The sequence below is a fragment of the Gopherus evgoodei genome, chromosome 3 (assembly GCF_007399415.2).
Source record: "Gopherus evgoodei ecotype Sinaloan lineage chromosome 3, rGopEvg1_v1.p, whole genome shotgun sequence".
In the NCBI taxonomy this organism is placed as follows: Eukaryota; Metazoa; Chordata; order Testudines; family Testudinidae; genus Gopherus; species Gopherus evgoodei.
Window position 1 is genome coordinate 65648962 of NC_044324.1, and position 22418 is coordinate 65671379.

General features: G+C 42.0%; 1 protein-coding gene across 2 annotated transcripts in view; it reads left to right on the forward strand.

The window, feature by feature from the left end:
• Nucleotides 1-22418, forward strand: part of SMAP1 (small ArfGAP 1) — a 221060-nt gene that overhangs the window by 80244 nt on the left and 118398 nt on the right. For both annotated transcript variants that reach the window (XM_030555691.1, XM_030555690.1), the window contains one exon: nucleotides 18826-18906. In XM_030555691.1, the coding sequence (XP_030411551.1) occupies nucleotides 18826-18906 (81 nt within the window). The remainder of the gene's footprint in view (nucleotides 1-18825; nucleotides 18907-22418) is intronic.

Here is a 22418-nt window from a genome sequence, read left to right on the forward strand (position 1 = left end):
TCATCCTATTCTCTGCAGTAGAGAAGGAACTGAGGAGGGTTCGCCCACAATGCTGGTTAGCCTCATGGCAGGGGGACAGCACGTGCGCAGGCCGAACGAATACTGCTACCTAAATTCTTCAATCAGCAGAGCAGGGACGCAGACACACTTACAATTGAGCACCTTTAGAGACTCATCTTGAAGATCTATCATTACTGCACAAGGCGAGTAACTTCTTTATACAGTGATAAGGTTAATACGTAATGTCTTGGTTTTCAAACTTGGTTAACCAACTTTAGGAATCTTACATTTGGAATTTTTGGCTTAACTTCAGTCTTTAGGATATAATGAAAGTAATCACATGACCTAACATCCAGTTCTTATAAATTCCTCTATAATAGTTAGTCATAGTAAGATTTTCTAAGTTGTAAATGTAATTATTTTATAGGTAAACCATATCTTCTAAGCATTTTCTGTGTCTGTTTAACTTTTACTTGGCTTGTTTGTATACAACACTTTTAATATGCAGGGGCCAACTACAATTACCTAGTGAATTTAGTTTCAGTACATCTTGTAAATATCTTTTAGCTGTAGCACAAATAAAATCAACCTCTGTAGTTATACTTCCATAACTATTCCCATTCTAACTGCATTTTCAAAGGGCCTATAACTTTCTGAAATGTTCACTCTGACATTTTCTGTACTGCCTTGCCCATTGGTGAATTTTTTTGAGCAAAATTTGCAGAAGTTCACTCATTTTTGAATCCAAGAAAAGTGGGGAGGAGAAATTTCACTTTCATATTATATTTTGGTGGTTTTTGAACAGTTCTGTAAATAAAATGGCTGAGAGCCAGGGGTGGCTCCAGACACCAGCACACCAAGTGCGTGTGTGCGGTGGCAAGCCATGGGGGGCGCTCTGTTGGTCGCTGTGAGGGTGGCAGGCAGATCGCCTTTGGCGGCATGCCTGTGGAGGGTCTGCTGGTCCCGCGGCTTTGGCGGACCTTCTGCAGGCATGCCGCTGAATCTGCGGGACCGAGGACCTCCTGCAGGCAAGCTGCTGAAGGCTGAGAGCTTAGGTTAAGGATGAAAATAGCATTAACTGAGAAGTGCTTTTACTTGATTTAATTTGTTCTGAGTTAGGAAACAATGAACCAGCATATTGAACTTTTAAAGTGTGCAGGTGCGAGAGGATTTTCATGGCTGACTTAAGTGCACAGTGAAAATCTAATGAATGCTAGTAATCATTAGAAACATTTGGGGTTGAGAGGGGGATCCTTCATGCTTTGTAAAATGCAGAGGAGGAAGTGCCCTTCTGATGCACCCTGAAAGCTCTGCATCTCCTAAATTGTGCAGAAGATGGGTACTTTCCTAAAAACAGTATCGAATCTATGCAACAGGGCCCATTTGTGACATTGAAGTAGCTCTGTTATTAAATATACATGCATTATTGTAACCCATCAACGTCCTACATCATTATGACTGTTCTTCTTTTTATCTTTTAAAACAGAGAAATTTCCGTACCAAAAACTGTTGTGATGGAGCATATAGGTAACATATAGGTTATATAATTAAATATTCAAAACACAGGTAATGCCAAAGTAGGGTTGCATGGAAAACCCAAACTCTACCCCCTTCTGCATAGGCATTACAGTAGTCTTTAACTACATGATCATATATTATTTTAGAAATACAGTATCAAGTAGAATATTTCCTACCACTTTGCATTTATGTAGATTCTTAGTTCTATCTACTGCTTGGTATCCTAGACAGTAAATGAAAGACCATTTTATATGAAAAGTTCATAGTAAATCATACTACTTTTAATGTATGTGAGCGTGGATCCCACTGTAGGTGTGCGTTGTAGAAGTCTTGTGTGTGATAGGATTCTTTTGAATAGCGGTGGCAGTCAGGGCTGCACATGTGCTCTGTGCCACTGTGTGCTGCTGTGCAAAGTCATAAAGGGCGGAGCAGCTGTGACCCTCTGTGCTCTCTTACCAAGACAGACTCTAACAAGTATCTGACCCTTTACATTTTAGAGTGTTAGACTCATTCCTTTCTACCAATTTGGTGAAAATTTTCTTTACTTTTCTTCTCCTTCCTTGAGTTGGATGTTCCAAAAAAAAAAAAAAAGGGGGGGATACACCCTACTGTACAGCAGGGAGAGGCACTTTGTGCCAATTGTTATGCCTTGTGTCCATCTCAAAACGATCTGTGTTCAAACCCTGTTCCTTCTGTGACAGACTCATCCACCTCATTTACGGACACAATCATGCTTCTGCCTGGGGAAAGAACCATATCCCAGACAAGTGCTTAAGAGCTTGGTGTACCAGTTGTTTTTCTTTCAGGACCAGAACTACAAGTCCAGGGGTGCTTGGCTCATGTTACATTTGCTTGAGTAATGAACATGGTTTACTTCAAACCAAGAGGAAATAATCCCAAAGTGGAGCCAAAAGAGTTGGCATCAGTCAGCACTCCCTCATGCAGGCTCTAAACCCTCGGATGGGTCAGTGGAAAGGAGGATGAGAAGAGAACGCCATCAAAGCTGGCACCTAGTGCATTCACACCTGTGATCCTCGCACAAGCATCTGCAGCACCAGCAACTTAGCAATAGAGGTGGCATCTATGCCCCTGATATAAAAGGTAGTGCTGAGAGGCAGAATGGGTGAAGCAGAAACATAGCTCCAAATATCCCATGGGATCATCCTTCCGGGAGGACATAAAACCTCTTGCTTCCAAAGACTAACTATTGAGGTCCTCCCCAGTAATGGGGCAGTATATGGTAAAGTAGTCCTGGTTCCAGCTCCATCAGTGGTGCAGATGACTGAGCCAATCATGGGCCTTTGGTGCTGCCGTGAGGGCATATCTCTGAATTCTCTGGAGACGTCCCTTCTATGAGTCTAGTGCACTTGACTGTAGACAAAGTTCTGTCAAATACATAAATTAAACAAATTAGAAAAATATTTTCTTCTGGCTTTTTGTTTAAAGTAAAATCACTGCATGTACTGCTTGTTAAAATGGGCCAAAAAAGTAATTTTGGTGGTGATTGAATTGGCAGTTTCTCTTTAAAGACAGTATTGTAATGCAAATACACAAGTGGGAAGAGATAAGGGCACACATAGGTAACTTGGGTATTTCCTGCCTGGAGGGCCTTCCCCTTCAACATTACCAGCTTATAAACATAACTTTTGGTATGAAATACTTTTAATGTATGAACACACACAAGATACAATTGAATGTGTATATGCTGAGCAGAGACACAACTATTTCAAAAAAAGAGTAAAACTACAGCAATGATAGTGCTTGTTTAAATTTGTATTACACACTGACTTGTTAAAGGAAACTAAAAATTAAACCTGTAATTTCAATAAAACCCTTCCCAATATTGATGGGAAGGAAACAAGTACAAATGCTCTCCTTTCTCAATTTTGTAATACTTACTCATAAAGAAATGAGTTAAAAATGGAGCAAGACGACCATCTTGGCAGCCTAATGTCTGGGCACTGTACAGTCCCCAGACTAAAATCTAATTTGAGTGCTAAGTTTTATCTATTGCTACTTCTCTTGGCCAGGTTTGGATGGCAACTATACAGGCAGCATGCTCCTCCATTGGTGTATTGTGCTGATTTCAAAGGAGATAATCTATACTCTTTAAATTCTCTCGTGCTGCTTCAAATATATATATTTTGAATCTGACGTAGTGGTTTAGCTGCCTGAGGCCAGGTCCACACTACAGCGTTAAATCGATTTAAACAGCGTTAAATCAATTTAATGCTGTACTCGTCCACACTACAAGGCACTTAAAATCGATTTTAAGGGGTCTTAAAATCGATTTCTGTACTCCAGCTAAACGAAAGGAGTAACCCTAAAATCGATATTACTAAATCGATTTAGGGTTAGTGTGGACGGAAATCGAAGTTATTGGTTCCATTCTTTTACTGAGCTACGCAGAGTGCACTGCTCCGGAAATCGATGGTAGCCTGGGACCATGGACGCACACCACCGAAGTAATGTGCCCTAGTGTGGACGCGTAAAATCGATTTTATTAATTTCGATTTTACTCTGTAGTGTGGACGTGGCCTGAGTGTTGACACTTTTCTTTAATAATCATATATTGGAGCTCATTATTTATGTCCTTTGTGCAGCATATTCAACTCAGATCAACTTAAATTTTCTTCATAAGGTCACCAGAGTAGTTGTCTTGAACATGTACCAGATAATAATAATGATGGTCCATGTTTTAAACCAGTGGTCCCCAACTCGGTGCCCGCAGGGGCATTTTAATGCACCAGCGTCCTGGCCCCCGGGAGAGCACCTGCTGAAATGCCACCGAATTTCAGCAGCACTTGGGGGACACCTCACGAGGACGCCGCTTGTTGCCAACAAGTGATGTCATCGAGGGGCGTCGCTCCCAAATTTTGGCAGCGACACCTCTTGACGCCACTTGTCGATGACAAGCTGCGTCCTCGAGAGGCATCCCCGCTGAAATGCTGCTGAAATTCGGCAGCATTTCCGCAGGTGCTCCGCCGCAGTGGTCCTTTTGTTCGGTGCCCACCAGACGAAAAGGTTGGGGACCACTGTTCTGGACAATAAGATTCTTTTGAAAAGTGTTACTCTGCTGTCTTCTTAAAAAATAAAAATCTTTAGCATAATCACAATTGCTTTAAATTTGTTACTGTTCAGAATTCTGCCTCTGAAGAAACTACTGATAAATGCTCTGAAATTTTAGGAAATAGCTTTTTAAGTGAAGATCTTCTGTGTGTCCTGCATATCTACTTACACATGCGATTCTGTGCTTCTGAATCAGAATTAAAAACATTCCCTTCCAGGGCAAGGAATATCAGTTTACAGCAGGCTTAAATATTTTCTGTTCAGGATTTCAAATGAAAAATCTGATCTGAACTGGTGTTATATACAGTGAAATTAGACGTCCAAAAATATCTACAGTAGGTATTGCAAAGCCTACTCTAGGGGATTCAGCAGGTAGTTTTTCCCCTGACTCAGCACTTAACCAGTATGTTACTATAGGCTGGCCTTCACCGGGAAGCTCCAGCAGTGTAACATACATCAGTACAGTGTGTTCATAATGTGTGTGGTTGCACCAGCATAACTATCTTCTCTATCAGCTATGGGTCCACATTGTGCTGCCTTGATTTTAGTACGTTGCTATCTGGGTAGATATACCAGGATTTGTGGCATCTCTCCCAGGCTTCCTGGGCACTTCTTGAGATGGATAATAGCATAACTCCAAAAGGCCAGGAAAATTATAGGAAGAGGGATGAAACTCCCCTACTTTCCCCCTGCTGAAACCCCGAATGCATCTGGTGCCTATGCATTTTCAAACTAATTTCTGTCAGTATGGAAGAGGCCTAGCAAACCACATTCCTATATGGTGCTTTACATACTGTGCAGGACCTGCCCTTCAAAGAAGTTAATTTTTTTAACCAAAAGACAGATGAGTCCTTGCAGATTCAGAAGGACTGCAGGGCTACCCTCCACTCCCTGGCAAAATATACACCTGCCCCAAAGAGAGAGATTTCATAGGCAGTCATACAAAACTAGACCAATGGCTCAACAGTTTTACCACTAGTAGCTTTATGAGACACTTCATAAGAGACAAAGGGTTCAGAAGTTCATTTCTCGGCACTTTGTTTCAACATGATCATCCCAGTTCCAGCCCTTGGGTAAACAATACTTTTGACAGGCGTTCAAGAGCTGCCACCATCGGCCGACTTCCCCCACATCCTTTGGCGTTTATTTGGCACCCTTTTCCACACCTGGCATGCAATAATGATGGACAAATGGGTGTTTAACATCATCGATTTCAGCTATGATCAAATTTACCTCATGACCCCTCCAAAACCCCCCTTCTTGCTCCTTTTAAGGGTCTATTTCCAGGAGGAGATTCTCAAACAGGAAGTACAATTCCTTCTACAGCAGCGAGCAGTAGACAGGGTATCTCTTCGGTACCAAGGAAAGGATTTTTACACAATGTACTTTTGAGTACCCAAAAAGAAAAGCATCCGGAGAACCATCCTCTGTCTCCGCCATCTCAGCTGCTTTATTCACAAACTGAAATTTTACATGGTCACGCTGGCATCTGTAATACCATCCCTGGAAAAGGGCATATGGCTTGCAGGTTTCAGGTATGAAGGATGAATATGTTCAGAGGGATGTTCATCTGGCTCAGATGTTTTCTCATGTTCATAATGGGCACTGACCGTTTTCAATACAGAGTGGTCCCATTTAGCCGTGCTGCTGCCCTCAGGATCTTTACCAAGATTGTCTTGGTATTATCCCCATTATCAGATATCATGGCTTTGCTGTCCTCCACTGTCTTGACAACTGGCGTCTTGTTGCCAAGACATGTCAAGATGCCTACATGTCAACTTCGTAAGTGCTTCAGCTCCTGCACTCCACCACAGACTTCACTGGAGTCAGAGCACGAGCTATCTGCCAGTAGACAGGTTCCAAGGGATGAACAACCTTATAGATCAGGTAATGAACAATCCTTGAAGGTCAATCAGAATTTTGTCTGTCTGTCTTTCCTGGGATATATGGTATCATGTACTTGCGTCACCAGAACCAGATGGTAGTCGCCCAAGAGTTATGAAGGAGTTCAAATATGAAATTGCAGAACTACTAACGGTGCTATGTAACCTATTGTTTAAATTGGCCTATTATCTGAAGATAGCTAATGCAATGCTGATTTTTTTTTTTTAAATAAAAAGAAGGTTGCAGAGGTGATCCTGGGAATTACAGGCCAGTGAGCCAGAAATTTGGTAGTGGGCAAATTGGTTAAAACTGTAGTAAAGAACAGAATAATCAGATACATAGATGAACACACTATGTTGGGGAAGAGTCAACATTGCTTTGTAATCATCAATCTATTAGAATTTTTTGAGGGGTCAACAAGCATGTGAACAAAGAGGATTCAGTTGATAGAGTTGTCAATAACCTAGTCCCAAATTTGGACCTTAGCATCCAAAATATGGGGGTTAGCATGAAAATCTCCAAGCTTAGTTACCAGCTTGGACCTGGTAAGCTGCCACCACCCAAAAAATTAGTGTTTTGGGGCACTCTGGTCCCCCCCAAAACCTTCCCTGGGGACCCCAAGACCCAAATCCCTTGAGTCTCACAACAAAGGGAAATAAACCTCCCCCCCCAGGTGTTCCTGGAGAGATACACAGAAGCAGCCTCCGTGAATCTAAGCAGAGGGAGTCCACCCTCTCTAATTCCAGTCCTGGAAACAAAAGCACTTCCCTCTTCACCCAGAGGGAATGCAAAGTCAGGCTAGTAAATTTAACACACACAGATCTCCCCCGACTTCTTCCTCCCCCCAATTCCCTGGAGTTCCTCACTAAAGGAAAACTCCAACAGGTCTTAAAAGAAAGCTTTATATAAAAAAGAAAGAAAAATACATACAAATGGTCTCTCTGTATTAAGGTGACAAATACAGGGTCAATTGCTTAAAAGAAATATGAACAAACAGCCTTATTCAAAAAGAATACAATTTAAAGCACTCCAGCAACTACAGACATGTAAATATAAAACAAAAACCCAACTTTGTACTCACAACTTGGAAACATAAGATTAGAAAGCAGGAAATAGAAAAATCCTCCTCATAGCTGAGAGAGATTCAGGCAGACAGAAGACAAAGCACCCAGACACAAACTTCCTTCCACCCAGAGTTGAAAAAAATCCTGTTTCCTGATTGGTCCTCTGGTCAGGTGCTTCAGGTTACTTTTTTTTCAGGTGAAAGAGACATTAACCCTTAGCTATCTGTTTATGACACGCCCCCCCAAGTTGCAGACAGTGGGGAAGCTCACTGGCGGCGATTTCCTTTTAGAACTTTAAAATAAACAGATTACTACAACACATGCACCTTTAAGTATATAACTAACAGACTTGTACATTTTAAGAACACTTTTTAACTACTGAATTCTGGGAAACTCTCATGGGAGAGTGCATCAGCTACTTTGTTAGAAGCTCCTGAGATGTGCTGAATTTCAAAATCAAAATCTTGGAGAGCTAAACTCCAACGAAGAAGTTTTTTGTTGTTCCCCTTGGCCGTATGAAGCCACTTTAGTGCAGCATGGTCAGTTTGTAGCTGGAACCGCCGTCCCCAAACATACGGGCGTAGCTTTTCCAGGGCGTACACAATGGCGTAGCATTCCTTTTCACTGACTGACCAGTGACTTTTCCTCTGAGACATTTCTTGCTGAGAAACACGACAGGATGGAAGTTGTGATCCGTTGCTTCCTGCATGAGAACTGCTCCTATGCCACGCTCAGATGCATCCGTGGTTACTAGGAATGGCTTGTCAAAGTCCGGGGCCCTGAGCACAGGGTCAGACATGAGCGTCGCCTTAAGCTGGGTCAAGGCCTTTTGACACTCATCAGTCCACTTAACTGCATTTGGCTGGGTCTTTTTGGTCAGGTCGGTCAGTGGGGCAGCAATTTGGCTGTAGTGTGGTACAAATTCGCCTGTAGTACCCGGCCAAGCCTAAGAAGGATTGGACCTGTTTCTTTGACCTTGGGACAGGCCACTTTTGGATAGCATCCACCTTGGCCTGTAGGGGGTTTATGGTTCCTCGACCCACCTGGTGCCCCAGGTAAGTTACTCTGTTTTGGCCTATTTGACACTTTTTGGCCTTAACAGTTAGTCCGGCCTGCCTGATGCGCTCAAAGACCTTTTCCAGGTGTAGTAGGTGTTTGGGCCAGGAGTCTGAAAAAATGGCCACATCATCGAGGTAGGCAACTGCATAATCTCCCAGTCCTGCTAGTAGACCATCTACTGGCCTCTGGAAGGTGGCGGGTGCATTTCGAAGGCCGAAAGGAAGGACATTGAATTCATACACCCCCGCATGGGTGACGAATGCTGACCTTTCCTTGGCAGGTTCATCTAGTGGTACTTGCCAGTACCCCTTGGTTAAGTCTATTGTAGAGATGAGCTGGGCCCGTCCCAACTTTTCCAATAGCTCATTGGTGCGGGGCATTGGATAGTTGTCCGGACGAGTTACCGCATTTAGCTTACGGTAGTCCATGCAAAAGCGTATTTCCCCATCTGGTTTGGGACCAGAACCACTGGAGATGCCCATGCACTGGTAGATGAGCGGATTATACCCATCTGTAGCATGTTCTTGATTTCCCGTTCTATAGCAGCTTGGGCGTGAGGAGACACCCGGTAGGGTGGGGTTCTGATTGGGTGAGCATTACCTGTGTCAATGGAGTGGTATGCCCGTTCAGTCCGTCCTGGGGTGGCTGAGAACAATGGGGCGAAGCTAGTGCACAGCTCCTTGATTTGTCGCCACTGCAGACGTTCCAGGGTGGTTGAGAGGTTCACCTCTTCCACGCCACCGTCTTTTTTCCCGTCATAGTAGACACCGTCAGGCCACTCAGCATCATCTCCCTGGACTGTAAACTGACAAACCTGTAAGTCTCTGGAATAGAAAGGCTTGAGAGAATTAACATGGTACACTCTGGGCTTTAGTGAGGAATTGGGAAATGCTATGAGGTAGTTTACAGTTCCCAGGCGCTCTTGGACCGTGAATGGCCCTTCCCATGATGCTTCCATCTTATGGGCCTGTTGCGCCTTCAAGACCATAACCTGGTCTCCTACCTTGAAGGAACGTTCTCTGGTATGTTTGTCATACCAGGCCTTTTGCTCTTCCTGAGCATTCTTTAGGTTTTGTCTGGCAAGGGCTAAAGAGTGTCGGAGGGTGCTTTGTAGGTTGCTTACAAAGTCCAGAATATTAATTCCTGGAGAAGGCGTAAACCCCTCCCATTGCTGCTTCACCAGCTGTAATGGCCCTTAACCTCGTGACCATACACAAGTTCAAACGGTGAAAACCCTAAACTGGGATGTGGTACAGCCCTGTAGGCAAACAGCAACTGCTGCAACACTAGGTCCCAATTATTGGAGTATTCGTTGACGAATTTACGTATCATGGCCCCCAAATTTCCATTAAACCTTTCCACCAGGCCATTGGTTTGATGGTGGTACGGGATGGCAACCAAGTGATTCACCCCATGAGTTTCCCACAGTTTTTCCATGGTCCCTGCCAGGAAATTAGATCCTGAATCTGTAAGGATGTCGGAGGGCCAACCTACCCTGGCAAAAATGTCTGTTAGGGCCAGGCACACAGTGTTAGCCTTGGTGGTGCCTAGAGCTACTGCTTCCAGCCATCGGGTAGCAAAGTCCATGAAAGTCAGTACGTACTGCTTTCCTTTGGGTGTCTTTTTTGGGAAAGGACCCAGAATATGCACAGCTACTCGCTGAAATGGGACCTCAATTATGGGGAGTGGCTGGAGAGGGGCCTTGACCTGGTCTTGGGGTTTTTCCACTCTTTGGCATACCTCACAAGACCGAACATACTTGGCAACGTCCTTGCCCATCCCCTCCCAGTGGAAGGACTTCCCCAACAGGTCCTTGGTTCTGTTCACCCCAGCATGGCCACTGGGATAATCATGGGCTAAGCTTAAGAGCTTCCCCCGGTACTTAGTTGGAACCACCAACTGTTTTTGTGGCTGCCATTCTTCCCGGTGTCCACCAGAAAGAATCTCCTTGTATACAAGTCCTTAGTCTATAACAAACTGGGATCGATTATAAGAGCTGAGAGGCAGTGGGGTGTTCCGTGCCGCCGCCCAAGCTTTGTGAAGGCTGTCATCTGCTTCCTGCTCAGTCTGGAACTGTTCCCTTGAGGCTGGGGTCACCAGTTCTTCCTCAGACTGTGGACTTGGGCTTGGTCCCTCTGGAAGCGATGTAGGTGATGGGGTTGTTTCCGTTGCTGGTGAACCGCTCTCCGCTGGTGCACCTGAGGGTATTTCAGGCTCTGGCTGAGCCTTTTGGGTATGGCTGTCTGTTGCTTCTGCCAGTTTGGGCTTGCTGGCGCCCTCTGGTGTTGAGTTTGAAGATGTGGTTGCACTTGCTGGTGCTGGTTGCTGTTCCAGTTCCGGGCCTGGGACTGGAGGTGCTGTGGCTGTTTCAGTGGCTGGCATGGAATCTGGGTCCACTACCTCTGTCTGGGTCTCTGGTAACACAGACGGGGCGTCTGTGGATGGCTCAGGAACAGGAATGGGTCTGGAAGCTTGCCTGGTTTGGCTACGTGTAACCATTCCCACTCGCTTGGCCCACTTCACCTGGTTGGCCAAGTCTTCCCCCAGTAGCATGGGGATAGGATAATTGTCATAGACTGCAAAAGTCCACATTCCTGATCAGCCTTTGTACTGGACAGGCAGTTCAGCTGTAGGCAAGTCTACAGCTTGTGACATGAAGGGGTAAATTGTAACTTTGGCCTTTGGGTTGATGAATTTGGGGTCAACGAAGGATTGGTGGATAGCTGACACTTGTGCCCCCGTGTCTCTCCACGCAGTAACCTTTTTTCCACCCACTCTCAAATTTTCCCTCCGCTCCAAGGGTATTTGAGAGGCATCTGGGCCTGGGGATCTTTGGTGTGATGGTGATGTAATGAATTGCACTCGCATGGTATTCTTTGGACAGTTGGCCTTGATATGTCCCAGTTCATTACACTTAAAGCATCTTCCATCTGATGGGTCACTGGGCCGAGGTGAGTTACTGGAGACTGGTGAGGTGAAAGAATAGGGTGTCTGTGGCTTTACTTGGGTTGTATGTGGGGCCTTTGGTCGTCCTTGTTTGTAGGGTTTATGGTCGGTGTGCCCCCTGGGGTATTCGTTCCCCTTGACCGTAGCTTTCTTGCTTTTTGCCACTTCCATCCATCTGGCTCCAATCTCCCCCGCCTCAGTGAGATTTTTGGGTTTTCCATCTTGTATGTACCGTGTTATGTCCTCAGGAACACCATCCAAGAACTGCTCCATTTGTATGAAGCGGTGCAGTTCTTCCAAGGATTTAACATTGTGTCCTGATATCCAGGCCTCATAATTTTTCCCAGCATAGTAGGTGTGTTTGGGAAATGACACATCTGGTTTCCACTTTTGGGTTCTGAAACGCCGACGGGCATGATCCGGGGTTATCCGCTTTCTGTATCTGGCCTTGGTTTGAAAAAGTTTATAGTCGTTCATGTTCTCCTTAGGCATTTCAGCTACCACCTCTGCTAAAGGTCCACTGAGCTGTGGCCTCAATTCTACCATGTACTGGTCTTCAGGGATGCGGTACCCAAGACAGGCTCTTTCAAAATTTTCCAAGAAGGCCTCGGTGTCATCACCTGCCTTGTAGGTGGGAAATTTTCTGTGCTGTGGAACAATAATTGGCGAAGGGTTGTTAGGATTGGCTGGTGCATGCAGCCCAGCTTGTGCTAAGTCCAGTTCATGTTTTCTCTGTTTTTCCTTCTCTTCGCTTTCTTTTTGTTGTTTTTCCATGTCTCGGCGGTGGGCCACCTCTTCTTCTTCTAGTTTTCTATGGTGGGCTGCATTTTTGGCGTCTTGTTCTCTTTTATGGGCTGCCTGTTTGATCTGTTCTTCTCTTTCTTTCAGCTCCACCTCTTTTTCTCTTTTTTCCAGTTGTCGCCTGTGTTCTGCTTCTTTGCTTTGTTCTTCGGCCACCATTTTTGCCTTAGAAGTCATGGTTCCTGTTTTCTTGTGTTGGGGTGCCCTCCGGTGTTTATCTTCTGAACTGCAGGCTCTGTTGCCTCCTGGAGTCTGCCTAGCAACAGTGCCTTTTTCCCTTTCTTTCTCTAGCTAATTTTTTCAATGTAAAGTAAACCAGAAAAACCAATTTATTTGCATGAGTATAGTGCTGGTATCTGCCTGCTAATGGGAGTGCTATTGTCACAAAAGACCCTTAACAGCCCCTTAATGGTTTCTTGCTTAATATGCAAGCCACAACTGCCAGAGAGAGCAGAAAAAAAAATTCTCTGGTTCCCTTTTAAAACCAAACTGTTTCTCTCTGCTAAAAAGCCCCTAGCAGAGAAAAGAAAAATATAATATTCCTACTGGCTTCTGGATTCTCTCTTTCCCACGACGCTGCCACCATGTCAATAACCTAGTCCCAAATTTGGACCTTAGTGTCCAAAATATGGGGGTTAGCATGAAAACCTCCAAGCTTAGTTACCAGCTTGGACCTGGTAAGCTGCCACCACCCAAAAATTTAGTGTTTTGGGGCACTCTGGTCCCACCCCCAAACCTTCCCTGGGGACCCCAAGACCCAAATCCCTTGAGTCTCACAACAAAGGGAAATAAACCTTTTCCCTCCCCCCCCCAGGTGTTTCTGGAGAGAGACACTGAAGCAACCTCCGTGAATCTAAGCAGAGGGAGTCCACCCTCTCTAATTCCAGTCCTGGAAACAAAAGCACTTCCCTCTTCACCCAGAGGGAATGCAAAGTCAGGCTAGTAAATTTAACACACACAGATCTCCCCCGACTTCTTCCTCCCCCCAATTCCCTGGTGAGCTGCAGACCCAATTCCCTGGAGTTCCTCACTAAAGAAAAACTCCAACAGGTCTTAAAAGAAAGCTTTATATAAAAAAGAAAGAAAAATACATACAAATGGTCTCTCTGTATTAAGGTGACAAATACAGGGTCAATTGCTTAAAAGAAATATGAATAAACAGCCTTATTCAAAAAGAATACAATTTAAAGCACTCAAGCAACTATAGACATGTAAATACAAAACAAAAACCCAACTTTGTACTCACAACTTGGAAACATAAGATTAGAAAGCAGGAAATAGAAAAATCCTCCTCGTAGCTGAGAGAGATTCAGGCAGACAGAAGACAAAGCACCCAGACACAAACTTCCCTCCACCCAGAGTTGAAAAAAATCCTGTTTCCTGATTGGTCCTATGGTCAGGTGCTTCAGGTTACTTTTTTTTTCAGGTGAAAGAGACATTAACCTTTAGCTATCTGTAAAGAACAGAATAATCAGATACATAGATGAACACACTATGTTGGGGAAGAGTCAACATTGCTTTGTAATCATCAATCTATTAGAATTTTTTGAGGGGTCAACAAGCATGTGAACAAAGAGGATTCAGTTGATATAGTGTACTTGGACTTTCAGAAAACCTTTAACGAGGTCCTCACTGAAGGCTCTTAAGCAAAGTAAGCAGTCCTGGGTTAAGAGGGAATGGCCTCACATGGCTCAGTAATTGGTTGAAAGATAGGAAACAAAGGATAGGAATACATGGTCGGTTTTGACAATGGAGAGAGGTATATTGTGGGTTCTCCCAAGGATCTGTGCTGGGACTTGTGCTGTTCAACACATTCATAAATGATCTGTAAAAGTAAGAGGTAAACAAAGTAGGTGGCAAAGCTTGCAAATGATACAAAATTACTCAAAGCAGACTGTGACGATTTAAAAAGGGATTCACAAAACTAGGAGATCGAGTGGCGAAATGGCAGGTGAAATTTAATGTTGAGAAGTGCTAAGTAATGCACACTGGAAAACATAGTCCCAACAATACATGCAAAATGGTGGGAGCTACCACTCGGCTGCATATTACCCTGCTGTCAGCGGTCACGTCTCTCCCCCTCATGGAGTTAGGGCTCGTTCTTCCAGAGCACAAGTGATGTCAATGGCATTGCTTCAAGAAGTACCCCTACTTGATATTTGCAAAACAGCTACATGGAGTTCCATCCACACATTTTTGAGGCATAATGCTTTAATAGGATAACGATCCTTGTGGATAAGGGAGAAGCGGTGGATATGGTATACCTAGACTTTTTAGTAAGGCATTTGATATGGTCTCACATGATATCCTTATCGATAAACTAGGCAAATACAATTTAGATGGGGCTACTATAAGGTGGGTGCATAACTGGCTGGATGACCGTACTTAGAGAGTAGTTATTAATGGCTCCCAATCCTACTGGAAAGGTATAAGAAGTGGTGTTCCGCAGGGGTCTGTTTTGGGACCAGCTCTGTTCAATATCTTCATCAACAACTTAGATGTTGGCATAGAAAGTATGCTTATTAAGTTTGCAGATGATACCAAACTGGGAGGGATTGCAACTGCTTTGGAGGACAGGGTCAAAATTCAAAATGATCTGGACAAATTGGAGAAATGGTCTGAGGTAAACCGGATGAAGTTCATAAAGACAAATGCAAAGTGCTCCACTTAGGAAGGAACAATCAGTTTCACACATACAGAATGGGAAAAGACTGTCTAGGAAGGAGGATGGCAGAAAGATCTAGAGGTCATAGTGGACCACAAACTAAATATGAGTCAACAGTGTGATACTGTTGCAAAGAAAGCAAACGTGATTCTGGGATGTATTAATAGGTGTGTTGTAAACAAGATACGAGAAGTCATTCTTCCACTCTACTCTGCGCTGGTTAGGCCTCAACTGGAGTATTATGTCCAGTTCTGGGCACCGCATTTCAAGAAAGATGTGGAGAAATTGGAGAGGGTCCAGAGAAGAGCCACAAGAATGATTAAAGGTCTTGAGAACATGACCTATGAAGGAAGGCTGAAAGAATTGAGTTTATTTAGTTTGGAAAAGAGAAGACTGAGAGGGAACATGATAGCAGTTTTCAGGTATCTAAAAGGGTGTCATCAGGAGGAGGGAGAAAACTTGTTCACCTTAGCCTCCAATGATAGAACAAGAAGCAATGGGCTTAAACTGCAGCAAGGGAGGTTTAGGTTGGACATTAGGAAAAAGTTCCTAACTGTCAGGATAGTTAAACACTGGACTAAATTGCCTAGGGAGGTTGTGGAATCTCCATCTTTGGAGATATTTAAGAGTAGGTTAGATAAATGTCTATCAGGGATGGTCTAGACAGTACTTGGTCCTGCCATGAGGGCAGGCAACTGGACTCGATGACCTCTTGAGGTCCTTTCCAGTCCTAGAGTTTATATATCTATGAATACCGGACTCCTCTGCTGTCCTGCTTTGGGACAGTGATCCTCTGCCACCTGCATCCTTACACCCTCCTTCTCCTTGAGTACTGTTTGGCAGTCACCCAGAGTGGAATGCATATAGGGAGAAGCACTTGAAGAGAAAGCTACTTACGATAACTGGAGATTCTTTGAGATGTGTGTTCCCCATCTCTGTTTCGTTGCCCGACGTCCTTCTGTTCCACTTCAGTTTATTTTTGGATTTATGACAGAGAAGGAACTGGAGCGTCTGGCAGTCCACTTTGCCCTTTATCTCTTTGGTTGGAGGCATGTGAAGAGTTGAGGGTACATGCATGGACCAAAAGACACTGCTTGCAAGAACTGTGTGATTCCAGGCATGTGGAGCACATGCATACCCACAATGGAATACAGATAGGGTTTTCCAGAGTACATATGTTCTCCTCTTCAGCACCATGCTGTGCCTCTCCAAGAGGGAGAACAGTGTTTTTGTTGCATTTTCTGGTCCTTCTCTCCGATGTGATTTGGCTGCAAAGGACTGCAGTCTCTCCTGTCTGTACCTCGTCTGTCTTCTCCTGTTTGATCTGGTGGTGGTGTACCTGCCGCCTAGAGTAACTAGAGAGCAAGTGAGAAAAAATTGGGATGGGAGGGTAGTAGCTGTAGGGTATATAAGACAGAGCCCCAAATATCAGAACTGTCCCTATAAAATCAATACATCAGGTCACCCTACTGCTACATGCATCTTTGGGTTGGGGTATCAGTTCATTTAAACCTTTTTGTTTACCTCAATTTTGTGAAATGATATGTAGATGTCAGTGTTTCTCTTGCAGGTGCTGTTCAAAGAAATGTAGACCAGTCAGTTGGTACGGTGAAGGTGGCATATATGGAATGTCAAAGTTGGAATTAGGACTCAGTTTGTCAGACCACTCTGTTTATTAGCGTAGCGCTCCGCCAATAACATTCAGAATATGTGAATGACCATGCAAGGCCCAAACAGTCTTATTTATACAGATAAAAGAGCGGGAATTAGACAAAGGGACAAAGAAAGCAAAACAGTAAAATTCACCTGGGGCATAGCATGCATATCCTATTTCCTTACTAACTGTTATTGATCTAAGGCTAATGCTTCACCAATTGCCCTTAAACGGTGCAATTGTTCTATTTGAATGTCTGTATTCCTGACACCGGGTTGCAACATTCCAACAATTTTGCTTAAAGGTACAGACAACATTTCTTTAATCCTTTCTATTCTTACTATATAATTCATTCTACTTTCACAGGTACCATTCCTAGACACACACAATATAGTTGTACCTCCATACCCCCCATTCATTTCCCATATATTCCCAACATGGTAGCAGCTTTTACAAAGCTTGCATAACTCTGTCTAGCATAAAGTTATGATTAATGCATAATATTTGTGGTCCAATCTTAGATTTAACTGGAGGCTTGCTGTGGAATGCTATGGGACAGGAGGCAGAGAGAGCAGAAAGTTGATATAATCAAGGTCAATTAAGGTAGTAAGGTTATAGTACTGTAATGCAACACTGAAACTTCTTTGGTTTCACTGTCTGCATAAAAATACAGTATGGGTTCCCTCTTTAGAGTATTATAGTACATCGAATGCACTGAATGGCTTTACTTGATTTGTAGGCATCATTTGTGCAAGCTTCAAAGCCTAAATGCTCTTAAGTTTATTAATGCCATGCACTACAGCAGGGGTGGGCAACCTATGGCGCAGGTGCCGAAGGCGGCACATGAGCTAATTTTCAATGGCACTCAGACTGCCTGGACCCTGGCCACCAATCTGGGGGGCTCTGCATTTTAATTTAATTTTAAATGAAGCTTCTTAAACATTTTAAAAGCCTTGTTTACTTTACATAGAACAGTAGTTTAGTTATATATTATAGACTTATAGAAAGAGACCTTCTAAAAATGTTAACATGTATTACTGGCACGCAAAACCTTAAATTAGAGTGAATAAGTGAAGATTTGGCACACCACTTCTGAAAGATTGCTGATCCCTGCATTACAGGCCTAAAAGTTAGTTAATTTTAAGCCTGATTTTTCTTACGTCACCTGACACTATCTGAAAACTTTTGGGACAAATAGTATTAGGCAAAATTTTCAAAAGCACCTAAATCACTTAGGAGCCTAATTACTATGCCAAAGGTGACTTCGGTTCTTAAGCTACTCAGTGCCTAAGGTCACTTTTTTGAAATGGGATTTGTGTTTTTTAAACTTTTACCCATTAAGCAAGCAGGGGTTCAACCATGTTTTTGTATGAAAAACATGATGATCTTCCAAAAATTATAGCATTTATTCTGGGTATAGAATGAGTTTGGAGAATTTACAAGCAAATGAGTTAATAAGTTAAAATTAATTTTAAAATGGGTCCTTTAAAAGTTTAGCACTAAGTGTCAGGCCTCTTCTTATCCAAATGATCTTAAGACAATAATGCGGATGCCTCAAACTTAACAAATAGTTAAAACTAATGTCTCAGGACTGACAACACTTAAGACAAACGTTGTAGTATTCACTATTCATAACTTTATGCTGGACAAAGTTATGCAAACTTTGGAAAAGCTGTTACCACACTGCTGCAGGTGACAAAATGTTGGTGAAATAGAGAAAACGGTGGTGGGGTGTACGGAGAAACTGAAGAAAATTGCAGTAGTTGAAAATGAACATTGCTCTAACTGCTATAGTTCTCTGAACTCAGATTATACATTTTAAAGTTATAATTTCCTATTCAGTCACAAGTGTAATGAGGTGTGTTGGGCCTGAAACCACTAGGCTTTTTAACTAGACCAAAGGCTTATTTGAGCTTGGTAATCTTTCTTTGGAACACTGGAAGCTACCATACTGACTATGAACTATTACTGTAACACACATGAGGGAAGTACAATAAATAATTTTACTTTATCATTTTCAAAAATTATAACTAAGATCTGTAATCAATTTCTATATTTTTTGTGGAGACTTTCATTTGTGGTCAGCAGGACTTTTTTTTTAAAATTTAAGTTATTATTTGCAAACATTTTTTTTCCTAGCAAGTAACATACTCTTTCTCTTACAGAAGGAAAAGGAGAAAAAGAAAGATGAGAAGAAGAGAGAGAGGGAATCAGAAAAAACATTGAAACCCCTAACAACTGAAAAGGTAAAACTACTTCATTTTATTTCTTTTAATTTACAAATGGATACAGTATTAGGCCATGTATTATGCCTGGAGTTAGTTAGATGTATTCGAAATATAAAAAGATGTCTGAATAATAGTCAAAATTAACTACTGTTAATGGTTCATGAATACTTGAGTGACTGTCTGACCTGCAAAGATTGACAATGACAACTTTCCATCCATTTGATGGGACAGGGAAAGAAGGGTTTGTATTAATATGTTTATCTGATCCTAGTAAAATAACAGTTGACAAGAATTAGACCTAGACAGTTAAGGTTTAAAAAATACACTATTGCACTCATAGTTACTGTGTATTTTTCATGCGTATGTTTTTTGAAAACTGAGGTCTATGCGGTTGACTGGTGTCAAAGTTTACATACCATGAGAGCTCTGGTCTGCAGATGCAGCACAGATATGTGTCTGAAATTAAATTGTACAATAATAATATGGATTCACTGCTACACTATGTTATGCAACTCTGTCATGGATTGAACTAATAACTTAAGAGAATACCACCGAGGGAGAAGAATTGTTTAGTGATATTAATAGCTAAAACTAGGATGTTTATTCCTGAAAGTAGGCTGTATGTCAGAATAATATTCCGAATATCAATGTCTTTCAGATTGCTCAGTGGAATTAGTGGAGTCTGCAGTACTAAGTACAGTTAGGACTAGACTGGAAAAAGTAACAATAAATTCTTTGAAACAATCCTGGCAGAGGAATGGGCTAGATGTAATGGCTTTCTTCCCTAACCTCTGTAATTCTGTGACTTTGTAAAAACAATTTGTTTGTTTTTATTGTAGCAAGGAAATAAAGTAACTAGAACAGTATAGTGTGAGGATAAAGTTTTAAATTGTTACCCATCTGCACACATTTTGAATACTCTTTTTTTAATGGAGACTACATTACTATGTACTTTATAAGAGTGTGTATAGTTAGCTGTGCTCACTCATTTAGTGAGAATTATAAATGATCAATTTTATACATGAACCTACACAGTTTATTGTTTGCAAGATTATTAAATAACTCTAGTCCAAATAAATCCTGACTAAGTACTCTAATAGAACAACTCTCAAAGAAACAAACCGGTTCAATGTATTTACTTTTTGCACAGGCTGTCTGAAAACTTAATTGTTTTAACTTTACCAAAAGAACTACATTTCTAACTAAAGTAAGTTTTTTTTTTATGTCAAATCTGTTTTGATATAAAAAGTTCAACAAATACCTTTCTTTGAAAGTATTTGTAAAGATGCTTTCTCTTGACAGATGATTCGTGTCATCTGTGAAAAACAATTAGCATGTTTGTAGAATTTTTATCCTCCAGTTTAGTCCAATACTATATATATATTTCATTGGAGTTTATCTGCCAGTTTATTTTTGCAGTGGCAATGTAGTGTCATAGTTGAATAAAAATACCATCTTTCATATGTTTTTTATTAATATTAAAGTATGTTTTGTTCTGAATGTTCACTTGTCAAACTTTGTCATGTTGTAACTAATCTTCCATGAATAATATCCTAGCGTCTTGATACCAGAAATTCACTAAAACAAAGTTTAAAAGAAGATATCAGAATGCATTGGTGTCATTGCTAGCATGAGCTTCTCTTAAGATATTTCAGGTAGTTGAAATGGAAGTGAGAAAAAGATTTTTTTACTGAACATACCAGAATACCAAGGTACATCTTTATGTAATAATAAAAAAGTAAAATACAACCAAGAAAGCTGGGGGTGTGGGGGACAGGGTTATTTTCCTTTATAAACGTGTCAGATAGTAGCACACATTCTTAGTTCTCCACCCCTTAGTACTTTTTGTTTTTTGCTCTTGGCTTCTAATGTATTTTTCAAGATTTTAGATTAAAAACGGTGGTATCGTCTTGTCCTTGTTTTAAGATAAATCTATTTTGAACAGTTATTTGTTTAAGATTTTGCCTGTTTATGTACTGGCAAGTCACCAACAAAATGTCTACAGTCATGATTTTATTAAGTTGTCCTCTATTGATGATTTTGTGTATCGTTTCTCAAAATGTGTGGGGTTGGGCTTCTTGATTATTCTCTGTCTGCATGGTATTTGTTTTGTTTTTTTTAAGTCATTAGCTGTTCTGAAGAAAATCTTGGAAATATGACTTGAGTGTAACCAAGGAGAGCAGTGTCTGCTTGAGGCCTTGTCTATGCTACAAAATTAGGTCAACATAAATAGCTTTGCATCACCCTAGTTGTGCATGTGTCTACGCTAAAATTTGTCTCCCACTGATATAAATTCTCCATTGTGCTGACATATTAACATCATCTCCCCAAGCCACATTGAATCATGGTCGATGTACTGAGGTTGACGGAGCGCAAGTGTAGTTGCTGTGTTACCAAGGTCAACCCTGTCAGTCCTCCAGCTGCTGTCCCACAATGTCTAACACTGATTGCTCTGGTCACCATTGTGAACTGTACTGCCAAGGGGTCATATTGTTCGAAAACCCCTTCCCCCCACCTGCTCCATTAATGCCACCAACAACCTTGAATTGGTTCTCGCTTTGTCCCACAGCAATTTTTACAGGAAATCATCTTTTCTTGGAGCTCTGCAAATACTGGAGGATTGTGAATCCTGTGCTTCCAGTACTAATGACAATAGTGCAGAGTTGTGCAAGCTCCGTGCCTCTGTCAGACATGGCGAACAGCGACAAGACCTGTGCAGGTTCATGAAATTTTCAAAATAGGTGTGAAAGTTATGGAATGGAGATGGCATTATGGAGTGGAGAAAATTGCATGATGGAACTTGACCACCATGCATTGGCAAAACTTCTCAAAAAACAGTGCTGGACAGTGGTGAGCTATGCACCAGGATACCTTTCCATGGTGCACTGCACTGTACATTGAAAAAAGCACTCATGGACAGTACGACACAAACTGCCATCTATGCATGAGCACAAGCTATACATTAACTGTGGTGGCTTTATGTGAATGTAACTTGCAGTGGCAAAAATTTGTAGTGTAGACGTGCCCCAAGTTTTCAGTACATGTGAAACAATAGCTTTAAGGTATGAACTACCCTGTTCATTTCAATGTGTGCCAAATCAGATGTCAAAGATGGTACTTTAAATGTCAATATAGTTAACTATTTCACTGCTCATCTAAGCAGGTAATAAAGGAGAGACAGTATTGTATCATATGAAGATCTACACAATTTACTCTGAGGCCTTGCTTTCACTAGGAAAAAGGTGTATTTTTAACAAATGTTAGCTGATCGAGGAAAATCTCCCCAGAATTTACCTCAGTCCGTTACATTAAAAATACAGCTGCTATGCAACTGTGCACTTTACATCAGGATTAACTCTTTTGAACTTGTTGGCTTTTTTTCCTAATGTGGACATGACCTTATTGACAGCTAGTTTGGATAGGCCTTTAATAACGAATGAGGGGCAAAGTGGGTCAGGTAATATCCTTTTATGGGATTAACTTCTGGTGGTGAGAGACACAAGCTTATACAGAGCTCTTCAAGTCCCGAA